The sequence below is a fragment of the Panthera leo genome, chromosome D3 (genome assembly GCF_018350215.1).
Source record: "Panthera leo isolate Ple1 chromosome D3, P.leo_Ple1_pat1.1, whole genome shotgun sequence".
NCBI classification, from domain to species: domain Eukaryota; kingdom Metazoa; phylum Chordata; class Mammalia; order Carnivora; family Felidae; genus Panthera; species Panthera leo.
In genome coordinates, this window is record NC_056690.1 from 48,992,866 (window position 1) to 49,018,838 (window position 25,973).

Genomic DNA, 25,973 nt, shown 5'->3' on the forward strand with positions numbered 1-25,973 from the left:
AATCATAGATGCTTCTGCTTGGAAGTTATGCGGGGGGGGGGGGGGGTGGTATTTTCTGCACTGGCTTAAGAAAGAAGACTCCCCCCAACTTGAGAATAACTTTCATTGTTTTATTTCAGTCATGAATACACACAGCATAGACACCTTACTGTGTGAGGTGTTCTGACACAGGGGTGTTTCCTTTCTGATACAAAGTTTTCCACATCTCTGTGAAGGTCAAGGGCTATAGGGTGGACACACGAATAATGCTACGGGGGTGTAATTCTCCTGCCCACAGAGCTCTCTGTGGGACCGAAATGCAGTTTGTCTTTTGGAAATTAACCTAAAATGTTTCAATGCTGGTCCTCATTTGCCATAAAGAAGGTCTCAAAGGAAGCACTCCATCATGCATGGTTATATGATTGACAGAAACCACAAATTTCTTTTGTTTGTTTAGAAAGTACATCGTTTGAGGAGTCAAAGTCATAGGGAGATTCACAAGATGGGTTGTGTGACATAACAGTGTTAATTCTAAGCCCTTTAATGGAATTGTTCTCAAGACACAGCAGAGTGGAGTGTAACCTTGTGAAAGATTACCAGAATCTTCTATGAGTTATCTACTAATGAACTTTTCAAACAAGGACATAGAACACAGAGTTTATTATCATAAAGTACTTTCTTGTATGATGAGGGGAGAAGGAAAATACAATAAAAAACACAGAGCAAAAATGACCTTGGCATTTCTCAATGACATTATTCATGACGATGTACCAAAAGGAGTAGTCAGTATTATTGTCACAAGAATCAAGCCAGAATCAATAAACAACTTCTCCTGCCATATCACCCGTCTCCTGCCATATCACCACCAGCCCCACGCTGCTTCACTGTAGACCTGGCACCTGAACTCTGAGCTGTGGGTGGACTGCCTGATGTTGACAAAAACTGCAGATTCCCCTCACACCCTGACATACAGGTCGCTTGAGTGGTGACCAGGGCCCAGATATCTGCATGTTTGACTCTGGCATGGGGGTTATCAGGGAGGAGGTATCAGCTGGAGGAACACATTCGGAAGGCAGGTGTCCCCCTTCTGTTCCTCTGGTTCACTGGCATCTGGGTTGTTGACTGGTTGATTTATTCCTCTCTCTTTACTCTTTCCCTTCAGGTAACTAGACTAGAAAATCCCTTTCTAGGCTCTGCCTTGAAGAAAAAGACATGCACGTTTTTGCTGCTCCGACTGGACTAGACCTACCATTAAGTCCTAACGTTACCCTAGTGAAGGCCACCTTAAGAATAAGTGGCTTATGGGCGCCTGGGTGGTTCAGTTGGTTAAGCGGCCGACTTCAGCTCAGGTCATGATCTCGCGGTCCGGTCCGTGAGTTCGAGCCCCGCGTTGGGCTCTGTACTGACGGCTCGGAGCCTGGAGCCTGTTTCAGATTCTGTGTCTCCCTCTCTCTGACCCTCCCCCATTCATGCTCTGTCTCTCTCTGTCTCAAAAATAAATAAACGTTAAAAAAAAAAAAAAAAGAATAAGTGGCTTGAGGTTACTCCAGAATGACCTGCCCTCTTGGCTCACGACCACCTTTATAACATAGTTCTGGCAGGTGGTGAGAAGGATTACATACCTGGCCGTGGGAAACATCAGGATGTCCCCTGCCCTGCTCCAGACCAATGAAACCAGAATCACTGTGGGCAGGGCCAGGTTTGTTGGTTCAAGCTCCTGCTGATTCTAACATGCCCCTAGGGTTGAAAGCAAGGCTATAAAAGAGGAAGCCACAAAGGGCCCGGAGTCAGAGTGGGAGCGACAATCTTGGTCAGTCACTTGACCTCTCAGACTTGCAGCATTTTTATCTATACACTGGACTAAATAACAGTCTCAACTCTGAGATTACTGCGGCGCGTTAGATGAGAAATATAGATAATGAGCCCTTTACACTTGACTGTTTCGAACAGCTTTACTCAGTTATGTGCCCTTCATTGTTTTGAGGGCCTGGCTTCCGTACACAGTATTTCACCCAAAAATTCGTACATCAGGCAAACTTCTGAACGCCCACTCTGTGGTAGGTACCGTAAAGCACAAGAATACGAGGATGGAGACTAAGTGAGAGACAGCTTTCCACGGACAGTGTTTCTCTCCAATAGCGTTGAGTTCTGGGCAAGCAGAAGTTCAGAAGAAATCAAGAACGTGACCCACAGTCCGGCCCTGAGATGCTTCAAGCTAGACACCCAGCGCGCGTCCCCACCTCACTGCTCTGCTATCTGACGCACGGCGGCCGCGACAGGTCTGAGGCGGGTGGGCGGCCCTCACCTTCTCCACGGTCCACACCAGGAGCAGGCTAATTATTTGCCACCAAGGGGCTTCTGCCCACATTTTTTTTTTTTAATTCTATTTTGGTCAAAATCAAGTATAACTTCAGTGTCCCACAAATGGAAAATGAAATAGAATGTATCAGGAACGGTGCCAGGCTCAGTCCACCCGCGCGGCGATCGGAACATGACCTGGCCTGGAGCTGTGCCACGGCCACGGCCCAGAGAGTAGACTTCACTCTGCATCTCCCTCCGCCGGAGATGAGGGGTGAACATACATATTCACCGCACACCACGTAGCAGGAGACGAATCACAGAACTCAGAATAGGCAAACCGAGTCACCATCAGGGCGACCCAGAACACCGAAGTGACAAAAATCTACTTCTAAATCTACACTCACACGTAAGCCAGATTTTGTCTTGAAAATTTAGATGAGCAAATAGGTAGGCATCAAGTTATCTTTCGGCTCAACACAGGGGGCAAACTATATCCCAAAGTGGGCGTATTTGTCCTGGGTGGTGTTCTTACTTACGACGTCACTTGGTACCAACCCAAATACCGTTTAGTGACTGTTCACTTATCATCTGTCCTCCCAGCTCCCCCATGTAAACCTCAAGAGAGCAAGGACTTCTGTTGGCCAGTACATGCCCCGCACACTGGGGAGCAAAGAAGAAATCTTCTAGTGGACACAAGGACAGGGAAAAATACAGGTACTATAGCATGGTTACATTTGTCTGTGAGTTATCCTCTGAGACAAGACTTTATGAGTTAGGTTACTAGGAAAGCCAGGTCGGTTCTGTTCCCAAGTGGCGAAGGAAGTTTGCCCAATTCGCCAGGAGTAGAAGTTACTGGCTTTTCGGCACTCAAGAGAAAATCCAGTTTCACTGTTTAAAAAAAAAAAAAATGTCTTTTGGGGCACCTGAGTGGCTCGGTCGCTTAAGTGTCCGACCTCAGCTCAGGTCATGATCTTGCAGTTCGTGAGTTTGAGCCCCAAGTCAGGCTCTGTGCTGACAGCTCAGAGCCTGGAACCTGCTTCGGATTCTGGGTCTCCCTCTCTCTCTGCCTTCCCTGCTCACACTCTCTCTCTCTCAAAAATAAATAAACATTAAAAGAAACTTTTTTTTTTTAATAATTTTTTTTTCAACGTTTTTTAATTTTATTTTTGGGACAGAGAGAGACAGAGCATGAACGGGGGAGGGGCAGAGAGAGAGGGAGATACAGAATCGGAAACAGGCTCCAGGCTCCGAGCCATCAGCCCAGAGCCTGACGCGGGGCTCGAACTCACGGACCGCGAGATCGTGACCTGGCTGAAGTCGGACGCTTAACCGACTGCGCCACCCAGGCGCCCCTAAAAGAAACTTTTAAAAAAAGTCTTTTGAAGCTGATTTCATTTAGTCTTTGCCTATATAACTGAAGAGCAATTCTGAAAAAGCAATATTATAACATGGCAAGAGACAGAGAAGAGGAAAACTGCCCCTATCACCCTGGAGAAACTTTCCATTTTTCCTTTGCCAGATGCTTTCCCTCCTTTTCAATCACTCCCCTCCTCATAAACTAATTTCCTTTTTTAAAAGATCATCCAATCTTAACACTGAACACTGTTCACCACTGGTTAGACACTGTCCTCATTTTGTGCATTTCCATAGGGGTTTTCAAGGCAGGGATGTGCCCCCTCTTTCCACCTCTGCTGGGGCTACATTATCTCAGGATGACTTCCACTCCCCCCAAAAAACCTGTTCTGTGAGTTTAAAAAAATTTTTTTTTAATTTTTATTTATTTTTGAGAGAGAGAGAGAGAGAGAGGGAGGGAGAGACAGAGAGAAACAGAGTATGAGCAGGGGAGGGGCAGAGAGAGGGAGACACAGAATCCAAAGCAGGCTCCAGGCTCTGAGCTGTCAGCACAGAGCCCGACGTGGGGCTCGAACTTGGGAACTGTGAGCTCATGACCTGAGCCAAAGCCCGATGCTTAACTGAGTCACCCAAGCGCCCCACTGTGAGTTTTTTAAACTTGAGATAGACATTGCATTATAAATCATGCTGATCTGTGGTGCCTGGGTATATCAGTGGGTTAAGTGTCTGACTCTTGGTTTCAGCTCAGGTCATGATCTCATGGTTTTGTGGGTTCGAGCTCCAGTTCGGGCTCTGCACTAATGGTGTGGATTCTCTCTTTCCCTCTCTCTGCCCCTCCCCACTCGTGCTGTCTGTCAAAATAAATTAACCTAAAAAATATTTAAATCACTCTAGTCTAAAGGGTAGGTTATAATAAAAAGCCTTCTACTCAGTGCCCTGCAAGAATTCTGAAAGAAAGCTCAGTGAACTGTGTGGCAAGGAAGATGCATTGATTTCTTGGCATTTCTGCTGGAATCCTGAATCGCGGGCCTGCATGATAACAGGACTGGACTCGTGTCTAGGGCCTGTCATGTGAAATTGGAATCGTGAAGTCACAGACTCACGGCACAGAATGCCTAGCCCTAATGCAGGATTGCAGAAAACTCCCTAGGTTGGCATACAGCAATGACACGGAAATCCAAACATTAGAATTCAGCCGTCCTGAGAGTGGATGCACCAATTCCTTAATGTCGAGCTCATCTGACGTTGCTTTCAGGGCAGCTCCACATGAACCATGCCTTAATGGCTAACACGTCGAGAGTGAAGCATGCCAGAAGCTAGAGCAGTACTGGCAAGGCACACGTGTTTGGCATCTCCATTCTAAAGCTCCAAATACACACACCCCTTGGGTGGCCATGGGTGTTGACTGTGAGGCTGAAAGCCCGGTCTCTTGAGTTTTGCAATTACCTACATATGCCAGTGCGCTTAGTAACTCTGCTGCTATTTAGGAGAGACCAATTTAGCATAATCTACTTATGTGGGAGTCAACTCATGTACTGGGTTTAAAATACACAAAAGCTCCGTCAAGCGGTCAGATCAGATGGCTCAGGACTGTAACATGAGATCTTGTCTTGCACCTCTGGGTCAGTGGCTGAAGGGCTCTCTTTAGTCAAGACCCCTCCCTGCCTTATTACCGCCTGGTAGGTTTCACTCATTAGCAATAACAGCCCACTTCCCAGTTTTAAAAAGTCCACATGTGAACAACCATCAATATAGCTGCTATTAATAGTGAGCTTCCATTTTGTGCAAGGTGATAATAAAGGATGAAATGGACCTAACTTTGAACTCAGACTTGCGTCTTCTTTTTTTTGAAAAAAACTTTTAAATGTTTTATTTATTTTTGAGAGAAACAGACAGAGTGCAAGTAGGGGAGGGGCAGAGAGAGAGGGAGACACAGAATCCGAAGCAGGCTCCAGGCTCTAAACTGTCAGCACAGAGCCTGATGCGGGGCTCGAATCCACAAACTGTGAGATCATGACCTGAGCCGAAGTCGGATGCCCAACCAAGCCACCCAGACTGTCTTCTAAAGCAAAGAAAGTTTATTTAATATCACACACACACACACACACACACACACACACACACACACACACACACACAGAGCCATGAAGATATTTCAGTGGCAATACAGGAGATTTTAAAGATGTCATGTAATTTGGTACCAATCTTAATTATTTATAACAAATTATTTAGATACCTAGACTTTGTTGTTATCAATGATGTTGATAATGGGTGCCTTAGATTTTTAAATCAGACATTATCAGGTCTGTCCTTAAAATCTGCAGGGCCCAGGGCAAGAGTACAGGTGAGGCCCACCTCCCATGTCTAGATGCTTATAATTTATCAATCAAGCTAGCAACTGTCAGGTAAGATATGTTCTATCTTCTTTATAAAATCCATTAAAAATCTTTTCATGATAGTGATATATTTTTTCACTTTTTTTGTTGTTTTACTTATTTGATGTACTGTTCTTGCAGATCTGAACTAGGTGTTTTTCTCGGTGATTACAATTCAGAACAGCAACTGGAACTGGGGACTTGTCAGCAACTCTGCAAGGGATCTATCTCCTTGATCCCTGAGGGGGTGTGGATTAGCCTCGGTCTCATAAACCCCTCCAAAGAGCTGTTCTGCATCTTACACAAAACATCGGTAAAACACAGCACATCACTGATGTATGCACCTGCTCCAGTTAATCTGAAACCTCAGTCCCTTTAGCTAGAAACCACCTGACAATGAATGTGAATAATGATGTGTGTGAGGAGCTCTGATGTAAAATGTAAAAAGTCAACTTGCTTACTGAATCCCAACTCAGGGCTTAGAAGCTTCCCCCCACCCAAAACACCAAAGCATAGGGGTACCCACACACAGTGGAACAGGTAACCTTGGTAATTAAAGAAATAAAGATCAAAATGTATTTTTTTTTAATAGCCATTATGATATAGAATGAAATAGTCATTGAGGAAGAAGCCTATGTTCACTTGGAGGGACCATCCACATTGGTGTTGTTCAAAGCCAGAGAGTGAAAGTCAGAATCTCTTAGGAAACTCATGGAGATTCTGATTTTATTGGTCTGGGGCAGGACCATGTATGGCTTTTTAATGCTTCCCAGGTGCTTCTAATGTTTGGCTGTGTGGTCCATTGTACCACTTTCTGGGGACGATGTTCTAAGGGTGGTCTTTAGCCAAGAAGGTGATAAATAGAGACAGGATGAAAAGTCATATAAAACATTTCAAAATGGAATAAAGGCTCTGTGTAGAACCTTTGAAATTGTAGAAAGACATTACATTTTTTATGATCACTTGTTATAAACAAATTAAGGCTTTTATACTACAAGTCCCTTCTTGAAATCCTAGAAAATAAAACCAAGGAAAAAGCCGTCCACTCCTCTGGGCTACACCAAGGAAAAGGCAAGTGAGAGAGGAACCAGGGTGTGCTGACGGGCGAGGGGGCAGGGAATGGTTCCACAGTGGGTAAAGGGCTCGGACTACCCTAGGATCTAGAGAACTCGAGTTGCAGCTATTTGTAACTCTATGGTCATAGGCAACCTAATCTCCTAGGATTTATCCCCAAAGGGGTGAAGATATGCAAGAGATTTTCCCAGAAGGTGGGAGGAGTAACTGACATGTATAAGAAAAGCATGAAACCCTTCCTTCCCTGTATCTTTGACTACAAAAATTTATGTATGGGTCCCCTTAGACTGACTGCTGCCTTGAAATGAACACTGGATTATTTGCCAAACGCGTGCGTGTGCGCGCACACACACACACACACACACACACTACAAGAGGGAGCAGAATGGTCAGTTCAACATCTAAACCAGCATCATCTGCTTTAGGTATAAGCAACAGAGAAGTCACTTTATAAGGCTTGTTTCTGAGTCTTAACATATGCTTAAGAATATCTCCTAACGATCAAGATGATATTAGAACAGCTCAGCAGTTCTGGGACAGGTAGGCGCGTCAAGATAAAGGACCAGAAGGTGCAGGCGAGGGCTTCCCTGAGCCTGCAGTCATTCAGGCAAGAACCCAAAAGTGAGCCTGTTTCCATGGTCTAGGAAATGAAGGAAGGGGATATATTTGGAATTTGGAAGGCAGTTTGAAAAGAAACAATTGCTGGGTTTGGCAGAAGATTAAGCATAAAGGCAATACTATGCGTTGGGCACAGGGCCATGGCGTGCTTTTAGTAATCACATTTAATCCTCTCAATAACCTTGCAAGAAGACCTATCCGTGTCTATTTTACAAGTGAGAAGACAGACGCTTAGAAATTGGACCTATCCATGGCCAAACAAGTACTAAATGGCAGCATCAGCATTTAAATGTGCGGACTAATGAACCATGAAGTATTTCTGATGTTTCTCCCATGACACTGTGGCCCAGTGGTGGCGAGGCTGTGTGGGGAAAGATCGGGAAAGGAAGACGAACAATTTCACCTTTTCTAATGAAGTTGGTGAAAGAGAAATTCAAGTTATCATGTATGTACGTATCAGGTTGGGGAAGAAGTGGGTTTGCTTAGATTTTTAAAAAATCTGTGTGGGGGCGCCTGGGTGGCGCAGTCGGTTAAGCGTCCGACTTCAGCCAGGTCACGATCTCGCGGTCTGTGAGTTCGAGCCCCGCGTCAGGCTCTGGGCTGATGGCTCGGAGCCTGGAGCCTGTTTCCGATTCTGTGTCTCCCTCTCTCTCTGCCCCTCCCCCGTTCATGCTCTGTCTCTCTCTGTCCCAAAAATAAATAAAAAAAAAAACGTTGAAAAAAAAAAATTAAAAAAAAAAAAAAAAAAAAAAAAAAATCTGTGTGTAGGTCAGCACTGTCCAACAGACATAAAACACAAGACATGTATGTAACTTTGGGTTTGTTAGTAGCCACACTGAAAGAGTAAAAGGAAACGGGTGAAATTAATTTTAATGACATATTTAATTCAGTATATTCTCATTCCAACATGAAATCAATAATAAAAAACTATTGAGTTGCCTTTTTTTTTTTTTTTTTTAAAGAAGACAGAAGTTTGTTGAATACACAGCAAGGGAACAGTGGGCAGGACAGCAAAGGAGAGACTGTCTGCCTGCGATATTTTACTTTTTTTGGTAGGCACTAATTCTTTACAATCCAGTGCAATTGTACACTTAGAGGACATTCTGATTTGGACCAGCCACATTTCAAGTGCTCAAAGGCTGCATGTGGCTAGGGGCTGCCATATGAGATGGTGTATCCGGAGTACTGAGATCGTGGAATGCGATGCCTGTCTCAGGGTGTGGACAACGAGGGACTGAAAGTAGACTGTTAGAAACGCCCACGCAGAGGGGCCAGAGGAAGACTCTCCAAGCAAGACACCTATTCGAGGTCTCTAAAGTGGCAAATCACTGGAGAGAGGAACTGAATAAGCAGCGCCTCCAACACATTTCTACCTTCTACCCTTGCAACAGGCTAAGTGATACGGGGGAGCTTCACGGATGCCAAACCCCCGTGCGGCTTTAGTCACTAGGAAGAGACCCCCCAGCTGCAACGAGCCTTCGAAGAAAACCTACTACTTATGTCGTGTGCACATGGGTCATTATTAACTTCCCTCCCGGATCAGAGTTTAAAAATTGGACTGAATGAAACAAAAGGCCACCAGATCAGATCAGTGAACTTTGCTACAGCTAAGGATTTGCTTTTCGGCTCATGTACGTTTTGTGGCTTGCCCCCTAGAATTAAGTGTTCATCTGAAGAGGCGTGGTGATTTTCTTTCTTTGATGTTGGTATTAGATTAGAAGGAACGGAAATAAGTATTTTTTTTTAAAAAGAAACCTTACTTCCTTATATGATATTCTTTAAAAATATAGCCATCATGTAGCATGATCTTGTAGCACCTGTCACAATGAACTTAGGGAAAGTGGGGACTCAATAATACTAATAACTGAATGATATAATCATTTCATTTAAAAATATAAAGCTTTTTGGTCATTGAATTAATGGTCATCTGTTTTTGTAAATTTTTTTTTTTAATGTTTTTTATTTATTTTTGAGACAGAGAGAAGACAGAGCACGAGCAGAGGAGGGGCAGAGAGAGAGGGAGACACAGAATCTGAAGCAGGCTCCAGGCTCTGAGCTGTCAGCACAGAGCCCGACGCGGGGCTCGAACTCACAGACTGTGAGACTGAGCTGAAGTTGGACGCTTAACCGACTGAGCCACCCAGGTGCCCCTATGGTCATCTGTTTTTTAAAAAAATCATTTCACTTTGGCTGCAGAAATTCAATCTGGAAACTGAGAGAGAAAATTTTATCTTTCTTCTCAACCTTTCATAAAATATCAGGTAACAGAGAAAGACTAAAAAAAGCAGAACTGTATAATGCCTGTTTGTAAACCGTGCTCCCTCTTCAGACACTTTCTATATTTATTTATCTGCCTTGATCCCTCAGAAGTCCCACTGGCCTTTTTTTTTTTTTTTTTAAACAAGACTATCTTGGCTTCCTGGACTTTTGCATTGTGTTGTAAATATACTGCCCCATTGATAAGAGCCGCTCATTTTTTTTCTCTAGCTCACAAGTTGGCGCACCAAATGACCTCCTAGAAAATTCTTAAGAACTGATCAGAAAGTGTTTTAGAAAAGGACAGAAGAAAAGCCAGTAGCAATAGAAATCATCCTTCCTTTTGTACTACATTGAGAAACCTGAAGATCTCTGCAAGGCAAAATATCCTAGAACTCCATTCCTATGTGACATGTCTACGTGGACCTGATTAAGCTGTGGGTCGAGCCCTGACTCGGACAAGACTGACAGCCACGTCCAAGAGCAGCGTGGGTAGCCGGGGGGCCCACACGGCACCCTCGTGCTCTAGCCCCGGCCCCAGTAAGTCCACGCTGCTGTGCTGGTCAAAGGAAAAACAGTTAGATCATCAAATACATGCACTTCCGAGTGTGACTTTTCCGTTTTTCGGATTACCTTGATTCGGGGTATTTGGTGAGGGTGGCCAGGCTGCTGGTGTACATGTGGCCGCCCACATCAATGTGGACGGGCGCATTGGATTTTGTGAGCTGTGCTGGAGTAGGAATGCCTTGGTTGTTCAGTGGAGATGCAGGAGATCTAGTGATCAGAGGTCTTGACATATTGGGCCGACTGTCCTACAGAGAGATAAGCAAGTTTAGACACGTTTTCGGTAGAGAGAAAGGAAACACACGCATCATAAAGAATAAGCCAGAGACTAGTGTTGACATTCTTTCGGTAATAAAATCTTGAAAAATCAGCAGGCTCTCACTCTTGTTGTAATGAATATTAGAAACACAAAATCTGTAACAAAGAAAAGGAAAACTTCCCAAGCTCGGAATCAAGGAGCCGAACTAATGTTCATTTCCAATCATCCTGAGCTCTATGACGGCCTATTTTACTAATGAATTCTCACATTTAACAACTGCTAAATGGCACATGGAGAGTTACCCTCATTCCAAGTGAAAAGACAATCAACACTTAAAACAACCCGTATCTAAATAAAATACATAGGCTTTATCCTTCTCTTTGGAAACTTCCCTATTGCTATGCAGTTGGGATAAATACAGATCTTTCAGCATTTGTGTTCTGCAACTATGCTCGATTTCTATTTTTTAAATCACGAAAATGAGGGTATGACTAACCTGGCCTTCAGCACACATTCTCAAAGCAACTTTGTAAACAGGCACCCCAAGTTCATCAGTCAAGAGATTAAAAAAAAAATCAACACACACTCTACCCATTTGTTCCCTGCTTCACTCTGTACAAGACTAAAGGTCTGGGGACACTTGGAAAAGACTGTACCCTTCAGTGGTAAGTATGTGCTTGTGAGCATGAGCAAGTTGCTCTTCTCTATGCCAGACTTCTTGAAGTGATCAAGCTCCCAAGGTAGAAATGGGGCAGGTGTCAATGGAGAAGCCCCACAGGCAAAGGTACAATGTGAGCAGGGGCGCCCGGGTGGCTCGGTCGGTTAAGCCTCTGACTTCGGCTCAGGTCATGATCTTGCAGTTCACGAGTTCCAGCTCCGCCATCGGGCTCTGAGCCTGGAGCCTCTTGGGATTCTGTGTCTCCCTCTCTCTCTCTGCCCCTCCCCCACTCACTTCTGTCTCTCCCTTTCTCTCAAAAATAAATAAACATTAAAAAAAATTTTTTTTTAAAGGTACAATGTGAGCAAACAGAGCAGATGGAGGACATCACACGGGGGCAGCGAGAACATGTTGAAGGAACTGTACTCTTGAGGAAATAAAATATTACATCCTTTCCATTGATACAATATAAATATTTCAAACACTATCCAAACATGGTCTATCACTCTCTTAGTGATAGGGCCCAAACCACAGACAAGTCAAGTCAGGTCTCTGGCACTCAATGAAGGGGTCAAATATTTAGAGTCTCCAATTGAGGAATAAGTTAAAACAGCATTTATCCCTCAGTTCTGCAAGGCTAACGCCACAAAAATACTCTCAGATTTATAATTTAGCCAGAGATTGTTTTCAAACATGCAAACAATGTGTGGCAAAGCCAGTGACAAGGCATAATAAAGGGATTTTGAAAAATGCCTTTGATGGAGATTATAAAGGGGAAGTCATCTAGTTTTTGTGCATAAAACCCAGCATGATAAAATATAAATTTGCAAAACATCATACATTTTATGATCTGAAACAGCTTTAGGAGCTACCTGGGGCACAACTGTTAGACTACTTAGCATTAACCACATGTCTAGGCAAGACAGCGAATGCACATACTTTCTGAAACTCTGCAGCTACCATGAATGCGGTGGCGATTGAGCCTTTACACAAAACGCTGACCATCTGTGTTGTGCTTTTCTCCATGCTGAATTAAACAGGGCCCAGAAACAGTCCTAGGAAAAGAGCTAGTGTTTTATTTCTTAAATGGGGTGGTCGGTTCACGGGTGTTCACTCTATTATTCTTTAGATGTTCCTCTATATTTTTAATAATGCAAAAGGTATTAAAAAAAAAACACAAAAGGATGTTTGTAGCACACAGAGAAGAGAAATTGAAGAGGTATTGGATGGGGGGAAATACAAAGACAGACACGGTTGGGAGAAAATATAAAACAGTTAAGATTTGAGAATATTAAAAGTTGCGTTTTAGGGGCACCTGGGTGGCTTGGTCGGTTGAGTGTCCGACTTCGGCTCAGGTCATGATCTCACGGTCCGTGAGTTCGAGCCCCGCGTCGGGCTCTGTGCTGACAGCTCAGAGCCTGGAGCCTGTTTCTGATTCTGTGTCTCCCTCTCTCTCTGCCCCTCCCCTGTTCATGCTCTCTGTCTCAAAAATAAATAAACGTTAAAAAAAAAAAAAAAAAAGTTGCGTTTTAAAATTTGAGTGAGAGAGAACAAGATTTTTCCTTTCAAAACGCAATCACATAACCTCTGCTTTTGAGAGATACTTCCTACCTGGCTAAAGACACCCCCTCCCCACCCCCCCAGTACCTTCCACCCTGTTACAATTCATCCCATCATGGACTGCAGCGCCTGTAATAGGTTTTCAATTGGACACATTCTGTATCCTGCCTGAGGGTGCTCAGGCGAAAATGAACAGATTTGCAGGGTTAATACCGTAGTTAGACTGTGACCTCATTCAGCACAGCTCCAACACTGCGAGGTCTATAGAAGAAGGAGAAAAAAAATTAAAGCATAACCGATCGGTTGAAGGATTCCAGATTTCCCAGAATATATACCATTTACATTGTAAATCATGAATGTATGGATATTGCTGAATGTAAAATTAAGCCAGTGTTTCTTCAAGCGGCGGGTGGGCGGGGGATTAACCCTTAAGGGCCAGGAGGGGGTTTCTGACTGCCACGCTGAGGCTCACTCTGGCAGGGCTCCCAAGTTTCAGAACTGGTCTTTCCTGAGCCCCCTGACTTACCTCCTCTGCTCTCTTTCTCCATTCTGGGAATCTTCCCTGGTCTGGGTGTGTCCCCATTAGATGACTTCTAAGGCATTAAGTGGTATTTGCTAACAGAGTAAAGGGTTTTCATTCACTACTTTCTGTACTGGTGCAGACTGAAAGAACTTCTAAAATGCATAGGCTGGGATGGGGGAAGAGGATGTTTGGGGCTGGAAGCTCTTGGCGTTTCCAGTGGATACTCCGTAGCTACTGCAGTTACTCCAGATGCTTCCTCTGACACATTCTGGCAAACCCTTCCCCTGCCAATGGCTTTCTCTTCTTTCTCTAGTCTCTGAGGCCCAGATGGGAGGCCTGTACCTGCAGCCCCCATTTCCCTTCCAGCCTCAGGACGAAGCCCATGCCCAGGGTGGCCACGCCGAGCTGGAAAGAACCGGGTTCTCACGGGCATTGCTGGCACACCGAAACGACCAACTCTGAGCCCATCTCAAGACTTCCTGTTACTTGGGAAAATAAATCTCCTTCTTTTTAAAGCAAGTTTGAGCTGGGGTTTCTGATACCTATCCTGACAGAATACCCTTCCTTGACGCGGCTCCCTGTGAGGTCATCTGGCTTGGTGAGACGTCGCCTGTGATGCCATGAACAGCTGCCAGATGCAGAACAGCTGACAGATGCAGAATTTTCTACCGTATTATGACCACTTTTCAACTCCACTTCCCCATCTGCCTTTCCCTTTGATTGTTCACCCATCATCATCTCAGTTTGGATATCTCTTAGAATTATTTCTGATGAAAGGCAAACCAAAAACTTTAACCAGAAAGGGCGCAAATGCCTTGGCTGTGCCATCATCACCCTGACGAAACAGCCCAGCGTTCTGTAAGGTGCCCAGACAGAAAGCTGTCTCTGATAAACTCCCACCTGGAACTGACTCTACCTAGGAGAGAAGAACCCTAACATTAAGCTATTTGGTTATTGGCCCTTTCTTGTGCATCCCATTGTTCCCTCCTTCCACGATATTTACTAACCTCTCCTGAGGGCCAGGCACTCAACCAAGAAATGGATATACAACAGGGAACGTGACACACTGGTCCCTGACCTTACCGGGCTCGCTGTTTGGTGGGAGACAGAAGTCAGGAAACAAGCAACTGCTACCAGGCAGGGAAAGGCCATGTTACTGTGGCAGCTGAATCAAGGGGGCTGGTAACCTAGGCTTGGGGGCTGGGAGGAGGGATGGGGAAGGTCCCCTGGAGACAGTCTAAGCTGAAATCTGATAGATGAGAAATCAACACACAGCGAGCGGGTTGCTGGGAAGGGTTCCAAGCAGTATCGCCAAGGCCCTGAAGTAGGAGAGCACACGGTAGTTTGTAGAAATTAAAAGTATAGCATGTTGTGAGAATTCTCCCACTTACCTTTTCCCCAAGGTCTAGAGGGACAATGTAGGAAACAGAAGCTTGTAAGATGATGGCCTGAGAACCACAGAAGTAAATGACAACTTACAATGAAAAAAATAAAGAAAACCCACTACAACATCCTATGTCTGGAAAAGAGGAAAGGAAAGAGGAAGTCAGCCAACAGCCAGCTTTCTAAACAGCACTGTCCAACAGTACTTTCTACAAGAATGGAAATGTTCTAGATCTGCTCCATTTGGTAGGGTGGCCACCAGCTACATGTGGCTATTTGAGCATTTGAAGTGTGGCTAGTAGAACTAAAAAACAAAATTTTAAATGTTACTGTAATTAATTTAAACTGTAATGTACATAGCCACACATTGGTAGTGGCTGTACCACTGGACAGCACAGTAAAGGCTTACCTTGAATTTTTCTTAATATATGGAAGCCCAAATCATGACAGACCTGAACCTATCAGCCACGTTTATTTATTTTTTACAAGGTTTTTGTTTTTTTTTTTAAGATTTTACTTTTAAGTAATCTCTACACCCAACGTGGGACTTGAACTTACAAACCCCAACAAGATCAAGAGTTGCATGCCCTACCAACTGAGCCAGCCAGGCGCCCCACAGCCATGTTTAAATGGAGAAGCAGAGTTACTTCAGAAGTGAATACAGACAGTTCATGACTTCACAACACTATTTCTCCCTATTTACTGATTTTATGAAAATAAATTAATAGCCACGCAGTGAGGAAAACACATCTATGGCTCTCACAGAGCACTGGGAAAAGGCACCAGACACAAGGGCATGTCCTATATGCCCATTCACACGAAGTTATGAACCATAAAATGAATGCATGAAGACAGAGCTCAGAACACTGGCCACCTGTGGGGGTTACTGACTGGGAGGGGTAAAGAACGAGCCTTCTGGACAGTTAGACAAGTTCTAAATCTTGATCTGGGTGGTTTCACAGTTGTACGCATGTGGACACTTAAGATTTATTCATTCACTTTACTCTAAGTTCTACTTAAAAAGAAAATAAACCGAAAATAATCTTGGGAAAAACTCCAATCAAAACACCATGCTGTTCAAATACTCATCTAAATTTCTGTGAAATATTACCTTTTTTAAAAACTAAAAAGATGTTTATTATTTCCTCTCCTAGGATAAACCAAATCTGACTATGGTACTTTGACATAAAACAGCCATCTGAAATTGTATTTCAAATTCCTCTTTTCCCCATTTCTATCCCATATGCCTGGATTTTCCAGGCATGTTGATCAGCTTACCTTTAAAGTTTCCATTTCTTGGCTGCTTTCAGTCTGAGGCTTCCTTAGCTTAATCATCCACCTCACCTACCCAACAAAGCAGCAATAATTTTTTTGGTAGGAGACTCCTTCAAGGGATTTGACTTCAGGCATCTTTCAAAAGAAGCTAATGAAAAATTTGCCTTCTAAATCTAACCTAGTTGTGTGCTGTTCAAACAGGAGCCCCAGGGGCACTGCCTGGAACAAATGAGCTGAAGTTTAAACTGAAAGTTTGAATGACTGACTTTGTTAAAAATGTATGCCCCTGTCTTATGTCACGTTTCACTATCTTGGACTACACTACCTCTTTCACTGGGAAAAGAAACAGGTGTCTTAGGGATATTTCCAGAAAAGCATGTCAATAGTAAAATACTTATCTATATTATTTGATATTGTAATTCATAACATTCTATAGAGGAGTGAAGGAATTTAACACAAATCATAACTTTTCCACAAATTTCAACCTTAGTATCTCTCTCTCTCTCTCTCTCTCTCTCTCTCTCTCTCTCTCACACACACACACACACACACACACACACACACACACACACACACAGAGACAGAGAGAGAGAGAGAGAGAGAGACTCAAGTAGCATCTATATTACATGAAATGGAATGCCTGGAGACTGGAGTGTTCTCATGAATTCTATTTTTTGATAGCTGGCCAACCATTTAGGGTACCCAAACTGCACTCAACGTATCTTAAGCATGGATGTTGCCAGTTCCTGGGATGGAAATCTATGGTTGCCTTCAGAGTGTTATTTTAGAACTGACACAATCCTATTGGACTCATAATGACGGTTCTTGTAGAAAAACTTCAGTTTACTGATCATAGTTACTTAATGGTATAACAAGATTCTCAACCACAATGTCAACGTATTTTGTGAGAGATCTCATTTGTTTCTTCATTTATTCAAGAAATATTTATTGGGTTCCTACCACATTCAATCTCTATGGCCTCTATTGACTTTAACTAAATAGGAGAATGACCTGAGAAAAGAGAGAAAAAACTCCTATAATTTCACATGAGTTAAAAAACAGAAAAAACAAAAACAAAAACCCACCAGCACTTTAAAGTCTGTGAGTATTGTATATGTAACTTATTTAGAGGACAGTTTCTGTCAATCTCTGAAGACACCTGAGAATTAGGCCCCAAAGCCTTCTAAGCCTCCAAATTTGACATCAAATCTTCCATTCACGTTATCATAGGAGCCCCCTTCAACTTCACAGAACCTATTTACTCTTAATTCATGCATTTATAACAGATGTAGTCATTGGTTTTCTAGCCCATAGGACAATAGCTACTTACAAAAATCATTCAAGATGACATCATCCCCCCCAAAACCCCCTAACTTAGACTGGAAAGTACACAATATACTGAAGAAAGATTCCTGTCCAAAAATAGTAAAGAAAAACATGTTTTTAAGGTAAGACAACTTTCAAAACTTTATACAGCTGTAAAAGTTACCTATACAGAACACTCTACAGGCACAGGAGAAAGAGACTTGGTTTTGGAAACTGGAGACCTGCTTTCAGCTGGCCTTACCCTTTGTGTGATCTCGGAGAAGTTTCCAAACCTATCAGACTTGTTTCCTCATCTCTAAGACAGGGCTAAATCTTCCCACCCTACAGAGAGATAAAGCCAGCAGCGGGTGAGACATGTTTGTGAGGGCGTATAGTACAGGGCTTGGCATAGAGAAGGACAAAGGAAGTTTCTTTCCTTCTGCACATGAAAAATGAAATCTCACAGAGCGGTAAACCAGATGTACAGAGAAGACTTCTATGGAGCAACGGAGAAATACAGAGAACTTTAGAGATAGTTGAGGAGGGAAGATCCACAGGTGAAAAAAACAGCATTTTACAGTGATGAAAGGATTATATTGTGGGGTACAGGTAAGTGAAAAGAAAATAGGACAGAGCATAACAAGATGCTAGTTATGTGCCGTGGACAAGTGTATGAAAGGAAGTGGAGAATGAAATCAGCACAATTATGTTCATAAAATGAAATGGCAATTGAATTGTACCGATTTTCCTTTTCGGATCAAAAATCTTAATTTCACAGATTTAAAAAAATCCCAGAAATCAAAAATAGGAGGCTTCAAAGTTGTTTCAAAATGACTAGCAACTGTGTTAAATTAATCTGCAATTGCTTCCTAATCTGAAACAGCAAAATGTTACTCTTCTTGCTGCTGGCCAAGAGGAGGGGCTCCTAATGTTTATCTATTTCAATGCACAATCTCTGCCAGATATGTGGTGCGTGCCCTCAACATGCCTTTTTGTTTTTTTCTTTTTCAAATGAAACATGTATCTGAGAAGCTCCCTTATTAGATTACTGAGCTGGGACCATGAAAAGAACAACTATTTGCCAAAATTTCTCTGCTTTTTGTTCCCCCCAGAAGGAAAGTGAACTTGAAAAAACAGAATATTTTGATAGAACTTTGCTGTGCTTATTATAGCTGGATTATTTTTTAAATTAGATTTCTTAGATATTTTTAAATGCATGTAAAACATCAGAGTATTTTAAAATACACATTACAGTTCAACTATGGATGTCACTAATTATTTTATTTTTTTAAATATTTATGTATTTTGAGAGAGAGAGAGAGAGAGTGTGTGCACGTGGGCAGAGAGAAGGAGAGAGAGAATCCCAAGCAGGCTCCGTGCTGTCAGCACAGAGCCCAACACGGGGCTCAATCCCAGGAACCATGAGATCATGACCTGAGCCGAAATCAAGAGTCAAGCTCTCAACTGAGCCACCAAGCACCCATGAATGTTACTAATTTAAAAAAATAAATAAATAAAAATAAAAACATAGCATTCAAGTGGAAAAGTAGGTTCTGTAACAGTTCCATAGGGAAAGACTATTTTTCAAAGATATGTGTATGTGCAATAAAAAATTCTGGAATTAACATCAAAATATTAGTAGGGGTTAGGACTATGTAATGATGTTCCAGACAAATTTTATTTTTGTTTTTATTCTCTTGTGCTTTATGACACAGAGCATTTATTACTCTTGAAATTTTAAAAAACAATTTTTAAGAAGAAAAAAATGTACAATTAAATCAATTAGTACATACTCTTGGCATGCTGCTATATTTTACTTTCATAATCAGGATTTTTTCTTTTTTTCTGACATTTTAAAACCAAGGACTGAATGAAGAAATACAGAAATTTTCGGATAATGCTTCCTTTTCCTTTATTTTCTTGCCAGGGAGGAAATGTGTGGAACCAAAAATTAAATGGGCCTCAGGTCATGGTAAGCTCGTATTTAGCTGACACAGAAGTCTATTTAGTTTGATCCTGAAAGAATGGTGCAGGAATATATGGTTTCCACACTCCTGGGAACTATCTGGTCATCTGCGCCCTCCTCAAGTTCGTCCATTCCCAGATCCAAAACACAGCAAAAGCAAGACAAGGAAAGATGTACCTGCATGCCTCCCACGTTTCCAGAAGTTGGTGCCCTGCATGCGTTCTCTTGGAAGGAGAATGCATAATGGCAGCAGAAGCTGGCAATGAAACAGTATCTAACGCTCACAGAGGGCCTCCTAGTCTGAAATCAGAAACCCCTGCACAATGTTAAGTATTATCACCATTTCACGAAGAAGGAAGTTGACTGTGGGGTCAAGCGGCTTAGCCTATAATTATCTAGTAATGAATTTACAGCGATATTTGACACACTAGTCACTGTGTACCAGGATAAGGTTACCGCGCTCCATTACTAGGCTATCCATGCTCCGGCTTTCACAAGAGAAGGGACAGATTTACCTTGCTCCATCCATGGTCTTCCACGCAGTCTGTTTTGAAAATGAACACAACTGGCTGGAGGGTTAGGAGGACGGTCAGTGGTCATGCAGAAGGCAGGAGCCAGCTGGCCCAGCACTGGACTCCTCCTCCCCCACCACACACTGTGTATTTCCCCCACCACAGAGAACTGGCATTTTATTTACTCCTCTAACTGCTAGTCCTAGATCTTAACTACAGGACACATCTGCCTCGAAATAGACAATAAACTTGACGTATTGACTTCTTGGATGTGGTCATAAAAATTCCTTGTCTAGCAGTGTCAAAAGCTAAATGTGTTCCTTCTAACCTTAATTGCATCCCTGGGAACCTCCTCTTAAAATTCTTAGATGGTTATTTGCTTGACCTTTGTGCATTAAAAAATAAAAAATTAGGACACACAGCGTTCAAAATATACTAGCTTACTCTAACTTATACAACAGATGTTTCAAAAAGTTCATTTGCTCACTTGTTCATTCATTTAGAAAATGTTGGCTGGCTCTTCTATTTGGAGCTAGGCTAGGGCAATGTGGAATTGAATTTTTCAGGGAGTTGACAGTCTTCTCTGGGAATTAGCCATATGCACAGGCAGTTCCTGAAGAGAAAAGATCCCCATATAAATAAAAAAAAATTTAAATCAAATCATCCTTTAAATGCTCTGAAAACGACTTATTGACCCTCTTCAACAAATCCTTTTGAGGGCAAGCAATACTTTGGTACAGCAAGGGATGCACTTGGCTTTATGAATCCAGAGTATATTGCTGCTAAATAACACTTATACTTAGTAATTCCATGTTACGGGGATCATACTAAGTTCTGGCACAATTATTTTTAATTTTTATTTAATTTAATTTTTTTTTTTTTTTTTTTTTTTTAAATTTTAGACACAGAGCACAAGCAGGAGGGAGGGGCAGGGGGAGAGAGAATCTTAAGCAGGCTCCACACCCATCATGGATCATGACCTGAGCCGAAATCAAGAGCCAGATACTCAACTGACTGAGCCACCCGGGGGCCCCAACCCAATTAGTTTTTAAAAGAGGGAACCATTGCAGTACTTCTACTGACACTGACAAACGTTTCTTAACTCAGCATATTTCAGAGGATGGGACAAAGGAGAGCCCAAGCCACGTCACTGAAGAGGGACAGGGACCGTGGCAAGCCACCTACCTGGCTTCAGTTTTCCCATTGATAATATACACTGTTGGACCAGACGGCCTAGAATGCTTTTTTAACTCCTGATTTCTTACTACGCTGTAATTTTAAAAACTATCCGCCATAGAGATTCAAGTATCTTAAAGGAGGCTAGCATTTTAGGAGGTCAGAATTGGAATTCAAATCTTCTTTGAAATCAAGGAGAACCGGTCATGAAATGAAAGGCATTCCTAAAGCATGAATGCAAAAGAAAAAAGAAAAAAAAAAAAAAAGAAGCTAACACAGAGAGATTCCTTAACAGTCACAGCATTTGCTCTGGCTGATTAGGAAGATTAAATTTTAATCACTACAGCTTTTTATTTGCCTCCACCAACAGGAGGAAATAGCCAATAAAATATGGTGCTTAATGAACAGAATGCCTACTTCAGAGATTCTTTACTTGGTGCCATCTAATGGGGCTATTGTTTATTTATTTATATCTCGTGTTGTTCTAAAATACTACAGCTGTCTGAAAGCAGCTTGAGATCCCCTTCCGGAAGAGAAAAAAACTGTATTAGTGATAGAAAATGGATGTTTTTTAATCAAGTAACACTCTCTTATAGGCAGAATCAGCGTCAACTTTTCAAAAAGATGTACTGGGTGATAAACAAAAAAATGGGGGGCGATGGAAGGAAGCAGTCCCGGTGTGTGCACACCAAGACGAAAGGGTGGTGCGCCACGTGGATAGGCACTCCAGAGGTCTAGTGGTTTGCCAGAAACGCTTCTCCTGGTTGAAATCTGCAGGTGGGATCTTTACCACGAGAAGATGTAGACTGACCCCCTTCCAGATGTTTGAGTCACCCTGGTTGTTAGTCATGTCATTCTGTTTGAGTTGCTAGTGGGAACTGGTATTGAATACAAGTAGGGATGACTCAACGGGCTACCTTGGTTGGCTCTGCTCCTTGCGAGGTGGCCAACGATGGGTCGGCCGGCAGCCAACTAAGGGGCCAAGAGGCCCAACCGTGCCCACAGCTGAACCACTAAGCCTGGTATGAGCACAGCACCCTCGTGTCTCAGGATATTTTTGAGGGGACATCAGCTGATGAAACTTCCTGCTTAGCAGCAGATGGGAGAGAAGATAGCATTGAAAACACAGATTAGGAAGAAGGCGAATGAGCAGTAAAGACAGCAGCCAAACAGTCATCCTCCTCGCTACTTTACTGCGATGAGCTATTCTCTACAATTTTCACACTGTAAAAGGAGACATCTGTGTTCTTGGAGAAGTAGCTTAAAATAAACACCAACAAGAGTAAAAAAAAAAAAAAAAAAAAAAAAAAAAAAAAAAAAAAAAAAAAACAAGAAACCAACTTTTTTAAAGATCAACCTGATTGGCAAGAAAAGTTTGGTACAAAAATGGAAATGTGTTAGAAAAAAACAAAAATCATACCTGGAATTTACATTAGTGCCCCATGCATGCGAAGCAGTTATCTGTGAGATCCTAGAACTCCAAAGGCCTTATGAACAATCATAACCCACAGCCTTCCAAAAGGTCCAGAGGGGGAGGAGAGTAAGGGCCATACTGTTTTCTGTAAAGGAAGCTGAGGTAGGAATATTTACATTAACTGCCCAAGGTAAAAAAAAAAAAAAAAAAAAAAAGAAAGAAAGGAAAAAAGAAAAGTAGTTGATTCAAAGTAAGAAGCAAAATATTCGGGGCTCTAAGCCTGCATTCTCCTGTCTCAAATGTGCTGTCTCCTTCTGGGGCAATCTGGGAGTGTCTGACCCACTAGGACCTGGATCCAACTTTGAAAATAGGCCTTTCATTTGCCTGTGGCAGCAGACACACTGGAGCATTTCCGCTAGAGGGAAAAGAAACGGGCAGCAGAAGGCCTTTGGTATTCTTAAAAGCCCCAGCTTGATTTTATTAGATGGTTCTTTAACCACAAGACACAGCCTGCAATGCTATGACAACCACAGAGGTGGCAGAGCGAGATGGGTAAATGCAGTTTTGTGCATGAAGAAAAGCGGTCCATATTAGGGAAGCAGGACAGGGACAGAGGTCAGGCCAAGAAGAAATGAGAAGATTCGAAGGAACAGAAAGGGGCAGGAGGTGAGAAAGGGACAGTGATGCAGCAGGCAGATGGAAAGAGAAATTGATGGAAAGGAAAATACAGGAGATACAAGAAAAGCGAGGAGGAAGAAAAGCCTGCGTGTTGTGGGGAGTGGAGTGGACCGGACTGGTTTTATCTCATTTCCCAACCAGGAATCTACTTATCTATAGACAGGAGGTCAGTTTCTAACACCTGCCCATCTTGTTTATCCTCTTATTGATTCCATATTAAGACCTTACTTGGTCCCTCTACGTGGGTAGCTGTGCAGGAAATTTGGGGAGGGTTTAAAGGCTTTTCTCCAGGTCTCGCAATTTGCTGCGGTCCTCTCTATAACAAACTGGAAGGATCCCTCTATGTGTTGTTTCCTTCTGAAGACTGTGGGGCTGAAGCCTAATTTTTAGAGAACCATGTAGATCCTTCACCCACGTGGAAAGTTCACTGATACACATGCCCATGGATAAATGGGTTAGCTCATGGAATGGAAGATCCCAGGCACCAATTAAAGCCCTGCAAACACCATCAGAATGAAATTGGGGGTGAATGCTACCCAGTTATTTTTCCTATCAACTCCCCCACGGTACTTAATGAAATGCTTTTTTTTTTTAATTTTTGCACACAGTAGAAAATGAATTAACAGTACTGACGATGATAAAGCAAGTCTATAAGGTGCTACAACTGAGCGCTGAGCTTCCAGTAAATGACCTCACTGATTTTTTTTCCTTTGGGGCAGGTGGCCCTCAAACGCTTTTCTGATTTGTTACCTGCTCATCCCATCCATCAAATAAAAAATAAACAAAACCCACAATCTCGTGGCATTAATAGGCACAAATTTTAATTAAGGAAACATTAAATGCTGATGAGGTGACAGGGATTTTGTGGAAATAAACGCATAATTCTTCCCAATACAGAAGACTGATGCGGTCATACTGCACAGTAAAAATACCTGCGCCACGAGGAACTGAGCAGCTCAGGGCTTGCCAAGGAACTGCCAGGGCTGGCGGTGTTGGTGTTGCCAAGGTTTAAAAAAAAATGATGAAAAGGCCGCCGACCAGGACAAGAGCGTCAAACCGCAGCAAACCGGGTGAAGTGCTTTTCACAAATGAAATACGTTCAGAACTACCCCTGGAAATCAACCAGACTGCAGGCTGGCGAGGACCAGAACGGTGTTCTGTTCACTGCATCCTAGTCTCCAGCAGCTAGAGCGTGGCATTCGGTAGGCACTCAATAAACATTTGCTGAAGAATGTGACAGTGAACTCCAGAAGAGAATGCAAAAGGTGGGTATAGAAAGCCCCCTCCATCTTCCACCTTCCTCCACACGATTTCTCTCTTGTCTCCAATAACCATCTAAAGTTTTAGAAACCACCTTCTTAGAGAGAATAGGGAGCAGAAGGGAAGACAACAGAAAGCTAACCCGGGGCTGGAACAGGCAGAACCCTTCAAGTAACACAATGCACCAATACAGCCACATGTCACTTCAGCACAGAGACCAGGAGAGACGTTAAGAATAACTTAGGTGGACATTTATTCTGTAATAAAAGTAATACTGTTTTTAAGTGAAGTAAAATATTTTATGGTATAATCTTAACAATTTGACAGCCGCTCTTTATAAATTCTATTTGGAAGAATATTACTAGCACTTTAGCAATGGTATACGGAGGCAGAATGGAATCGTGAGCTCCAGGGCCAGCGTGCTGGGTTTCAGTCCACCACATGCCTGCTGTGTGATTTAACCCTCTATGCCTCAGTCCCTACATTTTTAAAATATTTATTTATTTTGAGAGAGAGAGAGTACACATGGGTGAATGTAAGCAAGAGACAGGCAGAGAAAGGGGGAGAGAGAATCCCAAGCCGGCTCCGCACTGTCAGCACAGAGCCCGACACAAGACTCAAACTCACGAACAGTGAGATCATGACCTGGGCTGAAATGACGAGTCAGATGCTTGAGCCACCGAGGGAACCCTCGGTTTCTCCGTCTTTAAGATAGTATTAACAACACCTTTCGTGATTACTGTGAAAAAAATCTGTAATTCACATAAAGAGTAGAAAGTTATAAAAAGCATTTACCTTGTTCCTGGAATGAATGAATGAATGAATGAATGAATGAATGAATGAATAAATAAATAAATAGCAAGCTACTATTCCTAATAATGGTTTTAAAGATTTTATAAAAGATGATTGTTAGTTTCAAAGGATTTCATGAATGGGGCGCCTGAGTGGCTCAGTCGGTTGAGCATCCGACTTTGGCTCAGGTCATCATCTCGCAGTCCATGAGTTCGGGCCCCGCGTCGGGCTCTGTGCTGACAGCTGGGAGCCTGGAGCCTGCTTCGAATTCTGGGTCTCCCTCTCTCTCTGCCCCTCTCCCACTCATGCTCTATCTGTCTCTGTCAAAAATGAATACACATTAAAAACAGTCTTTAAAGGATTTCATGATTATTTCTAAGGTATACTTACAAAATACAGGTCTACATATAAGTTGTTTATATAACCATTCTTATTTGTTCTCTATTGTCCACTGGTTGTCAACTTGCTGTGAAATCCCAGCCTACTTTATACTATGTGTTATGCAGGGCTGCACAAACATCCCGAAACTGGAACTTAGCAAAGATAATACACATTATCTGAAACGCATAATGTGTATCAAAGAACTTTTGGTATCGCTGACCACCAAGAATAAATAAGTAGTAATTCCCTTCTGTCCTGCTTTTACGGTCTTCTCAAATTTCTTGAAGTACAGCGTCTATCTTGATGAAGAC

At 42.7% G+C, this 25,973-nt stretch overlaps 1 protein-coding gene across 3 annotated transcripts in view; it reads right to left on the minus strand.

Moving 5' to 3' along the window:
• KCTD1 (potassium channel tetramerization domain containing 1) overlaps positions 1 to 25,973 on the minus strand; it is a 93,207-nt gene that overhangs the window by 35,939 nt on the left and 31,295 nt on the right. For all 3 annotated transcript variants that reach the window (XM_042909618.1, XM_042909616.1, XM_042909617.1), the window contains exon 2: positions 10,590 to 10,768. In XM_042909618.1, the coding sequence (XP_042765552.1) occupies positions 10,590 to 10,753 (164 nt within the window). In that variant the 5' untranslated portion in view covers positions 10,754 to 10,768. The remainder of the gene's footprint in view (positions 1 to 10,589; positions 10,769 to 25,973) is intronic.